The sequence below is a fragment of the Varanus komodoensis genome, unplaced genomic scaffold, assembly GCF_004798865.1.
Source record: "Varanus komodoensis strain SLA01 unplaced genomic scaffold, ASM479886v1 scaffold26, whole genome shotgun sequence".
NCBI lineage: Eukaryota > Metazoa > Chordata > Lepidosauria > Squamata > Varanidae > Varanus > Varanus komodoensis.
Window position 1 is genome coordinate 5,793,419 of NW_025335684.1, and position 14,190 is coordinate 5,807,608.

The 14,190-nt window shown below is 48.5% G+C and overlaps 1 protein-coding gene across 1 annotated transcript in view; it reads right to left on the reverse strand.

Annotated features, from left to right (window-relative positions):
• Positions 1-2,660, reverse strand: part of MAP2K3 (mitogen-activated protein kinase kinase 3) — a 55,785-nt gene extending 53,125 nt beyond the window's left edge. The window contains exon 1 of the mRNA XM_044433295.1: positions 2,626-2,660. Coding sequence (XP_044289230.1) covers positions 2,626-2,641 — 16 coding nt within the window. The 5' untranslated portion in view covers positions 2,642-2,660. The remainder of the gene's footprint in view (positions 1-2,625) is intronic.
• Positions 2,661-14,190: the final 11,530 nt, after the last annotated feature.

Below are 14,190 nucleotides of genomic sequence, written 5' to 3' on the forward strand. Positions count from 1 at the left end.
TTTGCCAATTTTGGAGATGTTTCTGAGCATCGTGAATATCCTTGAAAAGAAGGCAGTTTCCAATTAAGGAAGGTGGGTCTGACTTTCCAGACCTCGCTTGATCTATCAGATCTACATGTAGAACCACACTAAGTTTCACTTAGGCTATTTCAGTTGGTGGCATACAGACTTCACTTGTAGGCGGACTGGACATCCTTTCGTTGAAGTTTGCATATAACTCTCATGTTTTAATTCCTGTTTTGTTTTGATATAATTTTGTTCAGACATTCAATTCTGCATATTTAAAGGCTCTCCCCTTTCTCCTTTATGATTTTGTTTCATTGAGTTTTTCTATATTTTTCCAAATCTGTGTATGTTAACTCTTATTTGATTATTATATGTATAGCCCTCCTTTTTCCTGCAAGGATCCCAGTATGGCTTATATGAGCCATTTAAACCTCTCCATTTAGATTAGATAGAGAATCAGCGAACTAACTCAAAGTCACACCAGTGAGCTTCACGGTTGAGCAGGACTAGAACCTGGACCTCTTACATCACAGTCTAATGCTCTTACCACTACGCAACACCGTCTTTCACAACCACCCTGCCATGTAGGCCAGCTTGAGTCTAGCCCAAAGTGAGCTTCATGGCCAAGTCCAGATCTCCTGGGTCCCAGTGCAACTTTCTAACCACCCTAAATGTTTTCCAGTTCACATTTCTAGTTATTTAGCAAACTAAATGGCTTTTAGGGCACATTTTTATGCTTGTTTAGACAGAAGAAGTCCTACCTTGCCCCACCCTCCCCAGCCCCTGGCTCCAGAATGCTGGGAATTATGGGACTTACCCTGTCGGAACATGCATCAGATTGCGTACCCTTAATGAGCCCTTCCAAAACCAAGCCAAGACAAAAGGCTTGCCAAGGTAACTGGATACACATGACAATCTCTGTTTTCCCAGGAAGATTCCCCTCTATGGGGTACCAGGAGGATTGCACAGTAAGCACAAACTCTGCTAAGCGGGAATGGAGTAGTCTGGCAGGGGAGATGACATCTCTGCCTCTGTTAAAAGTCTCAGCACTTTGACCCCAAGAACCTTGGCTGCACCCCCCCCCCCGCCTACTGGGAAGGAAGTGACTTAATGCTCCTCAGATGTGGGGGAGGCAATTACCACCAAAGAACGCACGCGGAGAGGAGAATTTATTACCGCAGCAAAGGAGAACAGAAGATGCGAAGGGACAGGATGTAAGGCCAACAGCTTATTTTTTTTCTGGATGCAGCTGGCTGCGGGACTGTAATGGAAGTCCACCTCATTCAGACTTTCCCAGGTTGCAAGAGGTCACCTTAGGGGGTGTAGCCACAGCGGCCCCACGCTTCAGGAATCTGGGCCCCCAGCTCTGCCAGCCATACTTCACCAAAGCGGGGTGGGGGCAGTCCCACCGAAATGCAGAGAACGCAATGGCAGGAAAGCCGAAAAGATGAGATGAGTCCAGGATTCCCAAGGAGGCAAAATGCGAACGAGACATGGCAGAACAACCCTAGAACAAGCTGCAGAAGGTCTTTGCTCGACACCTGCTGGCACACACGCTTGGGCATTTGGAGCGGGGAATTTCTGGCCTGCGTTGGCCACAAAACTGCAAAGGTGGAAGCTATCGGAAGACAAGTCGATCTGGAGTAAAGAGCTACTCTTGCACCTGGCACCCTGTCCAGCTCTCCGCAGGCAGCAGTCCCACTGAATTCAACAGGATATTACATCGCTCTCTTCATTCTCATCCACCAGCCATTTCGTCTACCTTCTGAGTTTCCAGAAGGGCAGCTTAGAATAAGCACAGAAAGCAAAAACATCTTGCGAGAATCACAACAGGTTGGCAGCCGCCGAGGTCCGCAAGACAGACCAGGGCAACCTAGCAAAATATTGCAAGAGCACCGTGACTCGAACTTGCAACCAAAGAGGAAGCAAGTCTGATCTGAAAAACAGGGCTCTCCACCCCACTCCCAAATGTTACAAAACCACACTCTGGTTCCCCCCCTTTTCCCCCAAGCTCGCAACGCTGGCAGCCTGCCTTGCGCATGAATCACCAGGCACCAGCCTCAAACGGCACAAACAGTGGCTAAATCCAACAAAAACGTACGTCAACAGGTGTAGAGATACATTTCTAAATGAGCGCCTTGCACCATTCAAACCGCGCACGCAAAAGAAGGCTGCGCAGAAACCGCCCCTGGGATTTTCACCTGCCCAGTTCCCGGACGTCCGGGGGGGTGGCTCGGATCCCGGGGCTCGGGCCCAGCGGCCCGAAGGACAACCGACTGCACGGATGCGCACTCGCCAATTCACACGACCCCTGAAGTCTGCCGCGCGCCGAAGGCTCCTCCGAGACCCGTTCGCGCAAGGGCCGCCCAGGAGGGCCTCCGGATCCCGAAAGCAAGGCAGGCGCCCGGACTCCGGCCGGGGCAGCGCAGGTGCGCCTCGTGCCGCTCGCCCGGGGATCGCCTGCGAGGGAGAGCCCCAGGCCCCGGCCCCGGCCCCGCGCAGGTGCCCATCAGTGGCGGGCGGGCTGCGGAGCCTCGGGGCCCCAGCGCGCCCCCGACGCCGCCTCTGCTCGCAGGTGCGGGCGCCGCGCAGCGCAGCGCCTCGCCGCCCCCCGCTTACCCTTCGGGAGAGACATGGCTGCAGGGGCCGCCGCCGCTTCAGTCCAGCCGGGCGCCCTGGCGAGGAGCGCGGCACCAGCGCGACATGCCCGGACACCGCGCGCGGCCGCTTCGCCGCCTTCTCCGGGCGCGCCGCGGCCGCGGCCACAAACCCCCGGCGGGCCCCGCCCGCCCGGGAAGCCTTCCCGCGCGCCATTGGCCCGCGGCCCCACGGGGCGGGGCCTCCCGGGCGGGCCCCGCCCCCCGCCTCCGCCGGGCGCCCGCCGAGGGGATCCCGGGCGGGGGCGGCGCCGCGCGGAGGATCCCCGTGCGCGTCGCGGGGCGGGAGCGCGCTTCCGGCCGGAGGCTGCTGCTCTTCGTTTGGCTGCGTTGCGCTGCTGCCCCGCCTCGTTCCCTCTGCGGGGAGCCTAGGCGGACTCGCACGGGCCGCCTCCTTTCCCGTGGGTCCCCACAACAACAACCCTGTGAGGTAGGGCAGGCTGAAGGGTCGTGAGTGGCCCAAAGGCACCTGGTGAGCTTCAGGCTGGGTGGGGACCGGAATCTGGACCTCCCGGCACCCCAGTCCGACGCTCCAGCCACCGCACTGCCACTTGCTTTCCATTGGATGTTACAGCTTGACTGCCTTGGACCCAGCTCTTCAGGGGAACAAGCCAACAAAAAGGCTTTCGCAGCTGACTATGGGGGCTGCTCCCAGGTTTGCAATCTAAGAGATGCAACGCAAAAGGAAAGGGGGTTGGGAGGGTGGAGGAAGACTGCACAATTTGGGCAGCCATTCTTGGGTCTGAAGTTCATAGAGGTGTTTACCTGGTGTAGAAAACTGCCAGAGGTGCTCCTCCTGCAGCCAGTCTCTGAGGTCAGGTGGGTCTCCCTCATCATCATCATCATCATCATCATCATCATTATTATTATTATTATTATAACATTTCTATGCTCTTCTTGTGATGTGCTTCCTGGGAGGCTTGGTGTGGTCCCCCTGGGCTCACGGCTGACAGTATTTAATTCTCCCGCCCACCCACTGCTTCTTTTGGAAGAGTGGATAGGTTGAAGTTCCCTTAAAAGTTGTTCTCATGCCCTAGAACCCTACCAGTTCAGGAGGACTATGGAAATGAATATTGTGCTTTCTGCCGGCTGCAGCAGCCAGGTAAGCCAAGAATGCTGCTCAGATTTAGAATCTGTTCTGGTTGTGCAAATTGTGCTTAGAATTGGGTTGTGTTCCTATATAATGTATCTGACAAGAAGCCTGATTGAATATGTCTGGATATACTTCTGCAGAATTGCATTCTCAAGATTTCTGGGATAGGGAATATTATTATTTATTTGTTATTTATCGAAAGCGTTTATATGCCGTCCTTCATATAAGTATCTCAGGACGGTTTACAGGAATTTAAAACAATTCAAAACAACTAATATCATCCACAGAATTAAAACAGTGATACAGTATGAAACAATAAATAAACATTGAGTAAATCAAATCAAAATAGAACAAAGCAAAAGCGACTGGAGAACCATTAAACTCGTTAACTTTATCACTATTTTTATTTTTTATTATTAGATTAACTAATATCACTGAGTTAATCTGTTAGAGCTAAACCAGTGAAGTATCATGCCATAAGCTTTTGTGGAGTATGGATCCTGGTCCATCAAAGCTCATGCCTCAATAAAGCTATTAGTTATTAATGTACCATGAATCATAGAATAGTAGAACTGGAAGAACTGGAATGGGCCATGAAGGCCATCAGGTCAAACCCCCTGTTGTTGTTGATATTATTTCGGAGGAAGTCCAGTTTGATTCAGGAGTGCTTGCTTTAAAATGAACTTCACCGGTTCGTGGTTTTCATGGGGTAACATTCTGACCACATTTTGCACATGGCAAAGTTGTAGCATTAAAAAATGTGTTGTTGTTGTTGGGCTTGTGAGAGGTCAAGTCTCACTGAAGAAGAAAATCATGCTAGGAAAGTTGAGGGCAGAAGAATAAAAGGAAGACCATAAAGGACGCTACAGCCTTGAATTCAGGAGAGCTGTCAAAGGCAGACAATTTTGGAGGGGGCTCTTTCATATGGTCCTCATTTGGCCATGAAACTCACTGGGTAACTTTGCAGCAGGCATTAATTATGTTCAGATAACTCAAGGGTTGAATATGGGGTAGGGCTGAACTGTGGGCTACTGTCTGCTCTGAACCCAGCTGCACTAACAAGCCATGGTTTGTTATAGCCACAAAGAGCTCATCAAGAGCACTCTTGGTCTCTTGCTGGACTGAACTCTGGGTTGTTCACCACGCTTGGTTGTCTTGGCTGAGTGCCTGCATTCAAGAATGTAGAATATCCTGCACTCAGCAACCCACAGTCCTGAGCTGACAAGATAACAACTCAAGAGTTGCCGAGCGGGCCGGCAAGGAGAAGTCACCCCGGAGGGCCTTTCTCCATAGTCACTCTAAGTTGGAGATAGCTTGACTGCATGTAACAACATTACAGTGACAATAAATATCTGTCCAGAGTCAATACATAAATCACACCTCTCTTCCGCTGTGATCTGCCTGTGGAATGCAATGAGGCACCTATTATTGTCTGGGATGTGGTTATTGAGAGATGATGACACATCGCTTCCACACCTGTGACATTGCGTGCCCCCCGAATCTGTCAAGAATGGCTCAGGCCAAAGCCGTCTCCCCTTTGTGTGGAAGGGGCGTGGGAGTCCTTGGAATGCACTAAGATTTATGACCAAAAGCATTCTCTCTACATACTAAGACCTGTAAAAGCCATGTTTACCCTGCTGTGGCTTCAACAGAAGTTTACAGTCATGTCAATTTGCAGTATTTTGGACCTATCAAAAGGTGAACAGGTGCCCAAGTGCTACTTTTATCATAAAGTAAGGATGCAGGCCCCAATCTGGGGGGGGGGGGCAGATTTGCTTCCCCCAAATTACCCAGAAGGGCATGCCCCCTAACACTGCCCCAACCTGTTTCCCTCCAAACAATAACTTTTTGTGCAGTTTTCCCCTATCATACGCCGAAACACCTCTCCTAAGGCTTAATCACTGGCCATAAGAGCTTTACCATAAAATATGCTGGTAGCTCTTGGCATGTTGGCCCCGGGCCCTTTGCTTTCAACCCCGCCCAGCGTTGGAATCCACCTCCGGGAGTTTCCAGAGTGGAAATCAGACCTCAGCCTAAAAGAGGCTCACCTGCACAGTAACCTATTACAGAAAAGCGCCACGGGGTATCTGGCTTTTTCCACCCCATCCTGCCACAGCCCAGATACTGCGGTGGATCAGCCTACGAAACCACACCAAAAAGTTGCGTGCCACACCATGGCAACGTCGCTCCACAGCAATGCCGGAGCCCAAATACTGCCTGCCCCAAATTAGGCATCACTCATCAGAAGGTAGCTGCACGCTCTTTCAAGATGCCCCTGTATCCCGCAAGGAGGCCTTCCAAAGACGCACCTGAGCACACAAATGCCACAGTTTTACACTGGATCGCACCCCTTCCAAGCCAATATGGACAGGATGGGTCTGCCGTTTCCTTATTTATTATTTCATGTTTATACCTCCCAAAAGGTGAGCCTCACTGGGTGGTTAACAAAAGTTAAAAACACTCAAATGACAAAATTCACCTAAAACAACAAGACCACAGTGATTGCGAATCTGTATAGAAGCATAGGGGGTGGGGGATTGCAAGATTAAACCTAAGGCTAAGCGGGTAAAATAAAAGTTTTTATGTGGCATGGAAAAGAATATAAAATATTCGTCCTTTTTACAAGGAGGCATATGTGCTTTGAAATAAAATATTGCAACTGAAGCTGTGGGTTTGTAAACACTAGAATCGCTGTGCTGATTATAACACAAGAGCTAATAACATAAGGGCAGAATCCAGTGTGGCTGCCCATAAGCTTCAAGGGTTTTTATTTGCTTTATTTATTCTATGGATATCTGACCTTTCCTCCTAGAAGGGATTCAAGGCGTCTTACGTAATCTTGCTAATCTTATCCTCACAACCACCCTGCGAGGTGGGTCAGGCTGGAAGTGAGTTACTGGCCCATGGCCACCCTGTAAGCTTTGTGGACATGTGGGGATTAGAACCCATGTCCCCCAGAGCCCAGTCCAAATCTCTAACTACTACACTACAGGGCGAAAGAGGGAGAGCAAGGAAGGCTGCCCCTCCCCACAAAATACTAGATAGATGTTTTCTATCTATGCAGATATTTCTCCACTTTGGGGCATATTTAAATATTTGGGGCATAAATAAATAAATAATAAATAAACATTTCACCTATTTAGCATAATTTTCTTTCTGCCTTCAGGGACATGTGCACAATTTTAGTTCCATTGATTTGCTTGACTTTCAGGGAAATTTGCACAAATTTGCTGAAGTGTAGCAAAGTGCCTTTGTGCAAATCTCCCCAAGTTTATTTTTTAAGTTGCATTTGCTCAGATTGCCCCAAAGGTAAAAAAAAAAAGGCCCAGCTACTGGACAGGTGCAAATTTAACCAAAGGTGGAAGAAAGGTTAAATTTGTGCAAATCTCCCCAAAGATAGGGGGGAAATACTGTTAAATATTTGCAAATCTCCTGGAAAGTGAGGGGGAAATGGTGTTACTCATATCCTAGGGAGGCAACGCAGTTATGACTGCTGTTATTTCGAGATGTACAGAGGGGAATAATTGCCTTAGCAAAACTGCAGGGAGCAGCCAGGTTTTCCTCACTCTTTCTAGGCTGCTTTGTAGCCCTTTCCAACAAGCCACACACAAGCCAGGTTGGCATAGCCACTCTGAAAAGAAGCCATTCTACATGACCCAACAACAAGCCATGGTTCTCAGGCTGGCTTGTGCATGGTTAATAAACCTTGCTGACAAAATTATGCCAGGTTCGGACAGTAAGACAAACCACCCTGAAAAAAGTAAGGCAAACCAGGTCTTTGTCTCTCTTTCCTTATATAATGGGGGGGGGGTGCTTGGTGGTGGACCCCAATTTATGGAAAGCAACCACACAAGGTCCACCTGGTGGTGAAACTGCCATCTTTTCAGCACCAGGTAAAGAGCTTCCTCTACAGCCAGGCATTTGACTGTGTATTTGAAATTGAGTTCGGGAATTTCCTGTTGATTGTTTCAAAGCTTTTTTTTTTAATCCATTGGTCTGATATTGTGGAATTTTAGCTGTAAGTAGAATGGCTTTGGGCATTATGTGGTACAGGAATGTAATAAATGAAATTTAGAGATTACAGCCACCCCAGCCAGCATGCTTGGGTTGAATATATGTGATATAATCTACTAAATTACAACCTTGAGCCAGCCAGCAACTTGCAGCCTGGCCTATCTCAGAAGGGTGTTGGGAGAATAAAATGGGGGTGGCATGTAAAACCTTCGCTACCACCTCAGACTCACTGGAGGAAAGCCAGGATATAAATATAATGGAAAAAATACTTTCAGAAGGCATTGGGCAGTGTCACCCACTCAATCTTTATTGGTAAAATACGTCACAGATCCTTATTTCCCCCACAATACTACAGATTCACACATAGATTCAAGATAGAGACAAATGGAAGAATATTACATATTACTTGGCAGGATATGCAGATGTTTGAGGGAATTTTCCCTTCTGACAGCCTTGCTGTGCCCAGATTACCTGGAAGGGCTGCCTAGTCATCCCGAAAACACTGTGGCGAAACCAAAACCCCACAGTGGCCTCCAAACAGGAATGCCCCATCCTGCTCCCACGGCTCCAATTTACAGTGCAAGGAAATGTACTGATTGACATTCTCCATTCTGAAAAAGGCCGCCGTTAGCTATTAATGACAAATTAACTTGTGATAGTTAAAGGGAAAATGGTATATAAAAAAGATTAATTTTGATGATATTTGGGGTTCATTTATTGATTATGTGTTTAAAAAGGGAAAGGATCTTCACAGGAATAACTACAAGTTTGGAAGGAGGATGGAGCCTCTGAAAGAATTTTTGCAGGAGCTTTTAACATGGTCCCCGTCATAGGATGCACAGTGTTTATGTTTTATTGTAATGGTATGTTAATGTTGTATGTTCTTATTTAGGATGCACAGTGTTTGTTTTATTGTAGTGGTATGTTTAATGTTGTATGTGCTTATTTTAATTGTAAGATTTTTCTTTTAATTGTGTTTTACTTTGTTGTTATTTTTTTTTTAAAAGTCCGCAGAGCCACTTGCATAGATTAATAAGAAGACTATCGTTGACCTCAGGTGAACAACACAAAAGGAAATATGATTTGGAGGGAGAAGGAAAAAAATCTCAGGCACCAGTTCTTAGATTCAACATTCATATAAAACGTTTTCAGGGTGGGAGCCTATTGCTGTGAAGGCCATTCTTGCCCAGCTAGATAAAGCATCAGGGAGAGGGAAGGATGGGAATCCCCACTCAAGATCACAGAACCTCAGAGATGGGACTCTGTGTAATCCTGTGGCCATAGGATTGGACCCTAAACGTTTTAAACAGACAAAAACTAGTGTATACAACCGACCTAATGTGAGCAGCAGCGCAGAAATCTTAAAACAGACCAACATGGCTTTTGCTTTTTGTTTTTTAAACCAAATGACTTCAAAAGACTTAACCAGCAGAGAAGGGTAAGCAAATCAGGAGGCAGCGTGGGTGAGAGCAATTCAGGCAATCACATGTGTGTCATGATTTGTCCTGTGTACAATTTACCCAGAAAACCCACTGGTGCCCTTGTTTTCTCTTTTTCTGCTCCCTCTTTCTCTTAGAGGCAAACTTCACCTTTCCCAGCCTTCCACTTCAGGCCAATCAGCCCTGTCTTCAAACCATTGCCTGGCTTGCTTGCTTGCTTGCTTATTTATTTATTTAGGAAGCTTCTATGTCGCCCCATTCGCCAAAGCCTTGGGGTGGCTCACAACAATAAATAATCATAATATAAAAACAATATAATTTGAGATGACCTTGGAAGGTGGTGGTGGTTGTTGTAAAGACGGGAAAGATAACCACAAGGTTCCTCTTTGTCGACTGGTCTGATGTGGCAAAACTTCAGCAGATGCTCAGCGGGCGCCATTTCAATGAGTTTCAGAGGATAAGCTCTCTTTCCCCCGTGTTTTCAGTTGGGTTCCTCATGCCACCTAGTGCTAAACAATTAGTCCACACTGATTTTGATTAGACAAAAGATAGCTTTGACAGGCAATGCCAAACCTTGTAAGTGGTACAAACGGAAACTACCCAATATAGCTGCCTGGTTTAAGGGTGCAGCCCTATGCATCTTCAGAGAGATAACAGTCCTATAGCTCCAATAGTTAAACTATGGATTTTGCTGCCATGGGAAGTAGTAGCGAGCGGCAAGAGGGTGCCCACGGGCACCCTGGGTGGTGAGCAGTGAGCTGAAAAATGGACTCAAAGAGCTCCTGGGCTGCGTTTTGGCCACCCCAATACATGGAATAGGCTCCAGGCCACCATCTGGATGGAGATTCTAACAGGTGGGGCTTTCAAGGTGTGAATCCCCCCCCCCCCCCGGTGTGTCTCCTTTATGGGGAGGAGTGGGGAAATAAGCCAGAGCTGCTAGATACAGATCTGTATGCTTTGGCCTTAGGCCAGGGGCTTTGTGGCATGTTCAAAGGGTGCTGGGATCCAACCCCGTGACTGCCAGGCTGGGCAGAGGATTCCGCTCAGGATCCGGGGCAGGCATGAGGATTAGGTCTGGCCAGAAGCGCTGCAGCACCGGCAGTTGCCCACCTGTGCCACGTGCTGACATCCGCCCTGGCTATCCTGGGCTTTCGTGTTACATGGAAAGGCCCCTCAGCTGTTCGATGCATGATGTGTTCTTAATTTGCACCCTGCATTGCCAGGGTGCTTTGGGAGGATCACTCGCCGAGATTCGGCCAACAGGACCTTCCCTTGTTTGTGTGGCTTTTATTCTTAAAGAGGAACGGGGGGGTGCGGGGGGGGGGGCGACCGTGCAGGAAAAGAATGGCTCTAAGAACTGCATGAGCGAATAACAGGCAGGACTGGGAGATTTTTCCGTATTCTCTCCACCCACCTCCATTCCTGAAATTCTTCCCCCTGGAAGGCTCTCTCCGAAGAATGCACACACACTGGGAGCAACTCCCGCCGCCGAAAGTTTCGCTGGGGAGGCAAGATGGAGGGCGACTCTGCCAGGGCGGTCTGGAAGCTGCTGCCCATGCAGAACTTCGGCTGCGTTGCCCAGTGGGCTGAGCCTCACACCTGTGCGGAAGGATGACTGTGCCTATTTGCCGTTGGGCCAGGTAGATGGTTTGGCAGCTGGTACAGGAAGCCCCTGGATCAAGTCCAGCCAGAGTTTTCCCCAGAAGCAAAAGCAACCAGACTGATGCTATCCTGTTCGGGCACCTCACGGGCAGGCAAGGCTTCCTGGAGAAGGCAGTCGGGCTGGGGAAAGTGGCCAAGAGCTGAGCACAACCGTCACAGCTCTGACAATTTGGAGGACTTCCATTCACAGGATTGCCATAAGCTGAGAATATGGAGAATAAGGAGAACATGACGCCTTGATCAACTTGGGAGCCAGACACTGGGTCCTTATAAAGCCCCCCGCCCCCGTGTCCTTTAGGATGAGGGAGGCCTGCTTATCACTCAGTGGCAGAGCCTTATTTTATTTATTTATTTTATTTATTTATTAAAACATTTCTATGCCGCCCCTTGCTGAAGCCTCTGGGCGGCTTACAACACAAAAAATACAATAAAATACAAAAATATCAATATAAAATTAAAATTAACATAAATAAACAATATAAAAGAAGTCACCCTGGCCAGATAAATAAGCAAATATTGTTAACAATTAAAATGACGTTTAAATAAAAAGGTCTTCACCTGGCGCCGAAAAACAAATAACGATGGCGCCAGGTGGACCTCTCTGGGGAGTGCATTCCATAGATTCGGTCTCGCTCCCAGGGCTAGAAAAGGATCCTGCCTGAACCCTGGAGACCGCATGGCTGCTGCCAGTCAGTGTCTGCACTGGCTTCCTGTGTTCTGATAAGGCCCTCCAGGTGGTCCCGCATTTAACACACACACACACAGACAATGTAGTGTAGTGGTTAGAGCGCCGAGATCTGGGTTCTAGTCCCCACTCAGCCGTGGAGCTCACTGGGTGACTTTGGGCCAGTCACAGATTCTCAGCCAAACCTACCTTGCAGGGTTGCTGTGAGGATAAGAGACAGAGGAGGATCAGGTAGACCCCTTCAGGTTCATTCTCAGGGGAAGGCAGGACAGAAATATGAGCCTAACACAAATTAAAATAGTAGCGTGCACTATGTGGAAGAAACTTCTCTCTGAGATTAGATCTGTGCCAACTGTTTTCAGGTGCAACCTGCTCTAGTCTCTTTCAGGTATGCAGATTTTGTGGGTGTAGCTCAGCCTACCAGTTTTGATGGCTGTGTAGGTAAAATGAGACCACAGAGCAGAGGCAGGTCTGGAGCCCCGAATCTCTGGCAGACACTCAGCCCCACCGCCCTGCCAGCAGGCCACGGGCACCTGATGAAGAGTTCAGAAGCCCCAAGCAGTTCAGTTGTATCTGATCCTCCTTGATGTGAACTTCTGGCTCACAGGGCCTTCCCCCCCCTGCTTGCCCACCCCCAGCCTTTCTGCCTGGGTTTTCCCCTGAAGAAATGCCCACTTCTCCTTTATTCATACATCCCTTTTTACAAACACAGGTGTCCTTAGGAAACCTGTAAACACAGACAGACTTTGTGCATATGCAAATCTGAGCATTTATTTGTACTGTGAACCTGAATCCTGGATCTTTTTAATGCTTAGCACAGCCAGTGAGAAACGTGCTGGATAAATGTTTGCAGAAGCAGAAAAAACTGGAGGGGAGGGAAATGGGTGTCCCTCCCCACACACATATGAACAAAGCAATGCAACAAGGACATGCTTGTTGTGTACAAGATGCTGAGCATCTGTTGTGCTTGTGAGGAACGGGGAGAGAAAAACGGAGGCAAGGTGGAAATGACATGGATTGCCCCAGAAGAGGGTGCAGCCAAGCTTGGCATTTGGAAGAGGAGCATTCCTGTTAGAGGTTGAGAATATGCTGTAATATTTTGTTACATGCCCTATTTACTGGTTTTGCTACCAGGCCACCTTCAAATTTACAGTACTGTCAGACTATAAACAACTTATTTTTTTAAAAGAAGTTTTATTTAAAATTATAATCCTAAAAAACAAAAAAAACTACAAACAACATCCATCATCAAAAACATCGAGCCCGCTGGGTCAACCCCCACACCCTTCTTTTTCCATTTATGAAAACTTTAAAAACATATTTAAATCTATGCGAAGTCCCGTTTCTCTAGCCAATAATAGAAAAGCCCCAAGTTTGATAGAAGTTGACTATAAACAACTTATGAGACGGATTCCTAGGAGAAGGCCTTCCATTACGAATGCCCAAGCAACCAAACTGAAGAGAGCTCTTGTCGGCCATTCCCAGATTATCAAAATATGACCATGTAGTGTCATCCTCCTTGTCGAAAAAACTCCCCTGTATCATTTGGGAGGAGGAAAATGTGGTAGCTTTTCACTGACTCCAGAAAATGCACCTGTTCACACTGGCTTACCCTGGTCCATGATTCAACTGTGATGCTTTACTGTCCCTTTACTGCTTACTATTATTATGACTTATGACATGCACATTTTATGCAAACTGGCTTCCTTTTGAGTCCCTTCTGTGACACTGTATTTCCTCTTTTCTGGGCTTCATCTCTGGCAGGACCTACATGAAGGACTGGGACAAATGTAGAGGAAAGCACCCAATTGTTTTGAAGTTGGTTTTTCAAAGGACAAACGCCCAGCAGGAGAGCCCTGTGAAGTCAGAAACAAAGTGTACAGAAAAGAGAAAGAAGCAAAAATAACACGAACCAATGGCTTGTCTGACAGGCCAATGCTATCCACATTTAGTTTTGCAGCCTGAGGTTGCGCTGCTATGCCTACTTACCTGGGAGTAAGTGCCAGTAACTCGATAGGACTTTTGATTAGGGTCACACAGATTGTACCACATAGTGTGTGTTCAGTGAGTATGTCTCGATTCCTGATGAGTAAGGAAGAGTCTGAATGCAAATAATGAACCAAAAAGCAAGCGAGAACTGGACGCAGAGACACAAAAGCAAAACCCACGTTCGCCGTTTCCACCTGTGTATCACCTCGCCTTTCAACAATCAAGCCCTCCCAAACCAGTCATCATTCAGAGTAATCGTGTGCCTTACTGGGCGGACAGAGAGACCCTCTTTTCTCAAGCCTTGTGTACAATAAGGACTTTGGGCACATACGCAGAGTGCAAATGAAGCGGGTGAGTTCGGCCGGACGCGCTCGCACTTCAAGGCAAGGGCCCGTGCGGTGCAGGGACCCGGGCTCCTACCGCGGCGACGCGCGAAACCGCGCGAGCCCCCCGGAGGGGAAAAGCGGCGGGACAGAAGAGCCTAGACGCGCTTCCGAGGGACCGCGGCACGCGCCGCGCGGAACCGGCATCGGCCTCCCCGCCCGCCTGCGAGGGCTGCGCGGGGGACGGGGGACGGGGGGGCGGGCGCTCCCCGGGCCTCCTCCCGAGCCCGCGCCGGCCGGCCGGCCGGGAAGCGACGCGCGG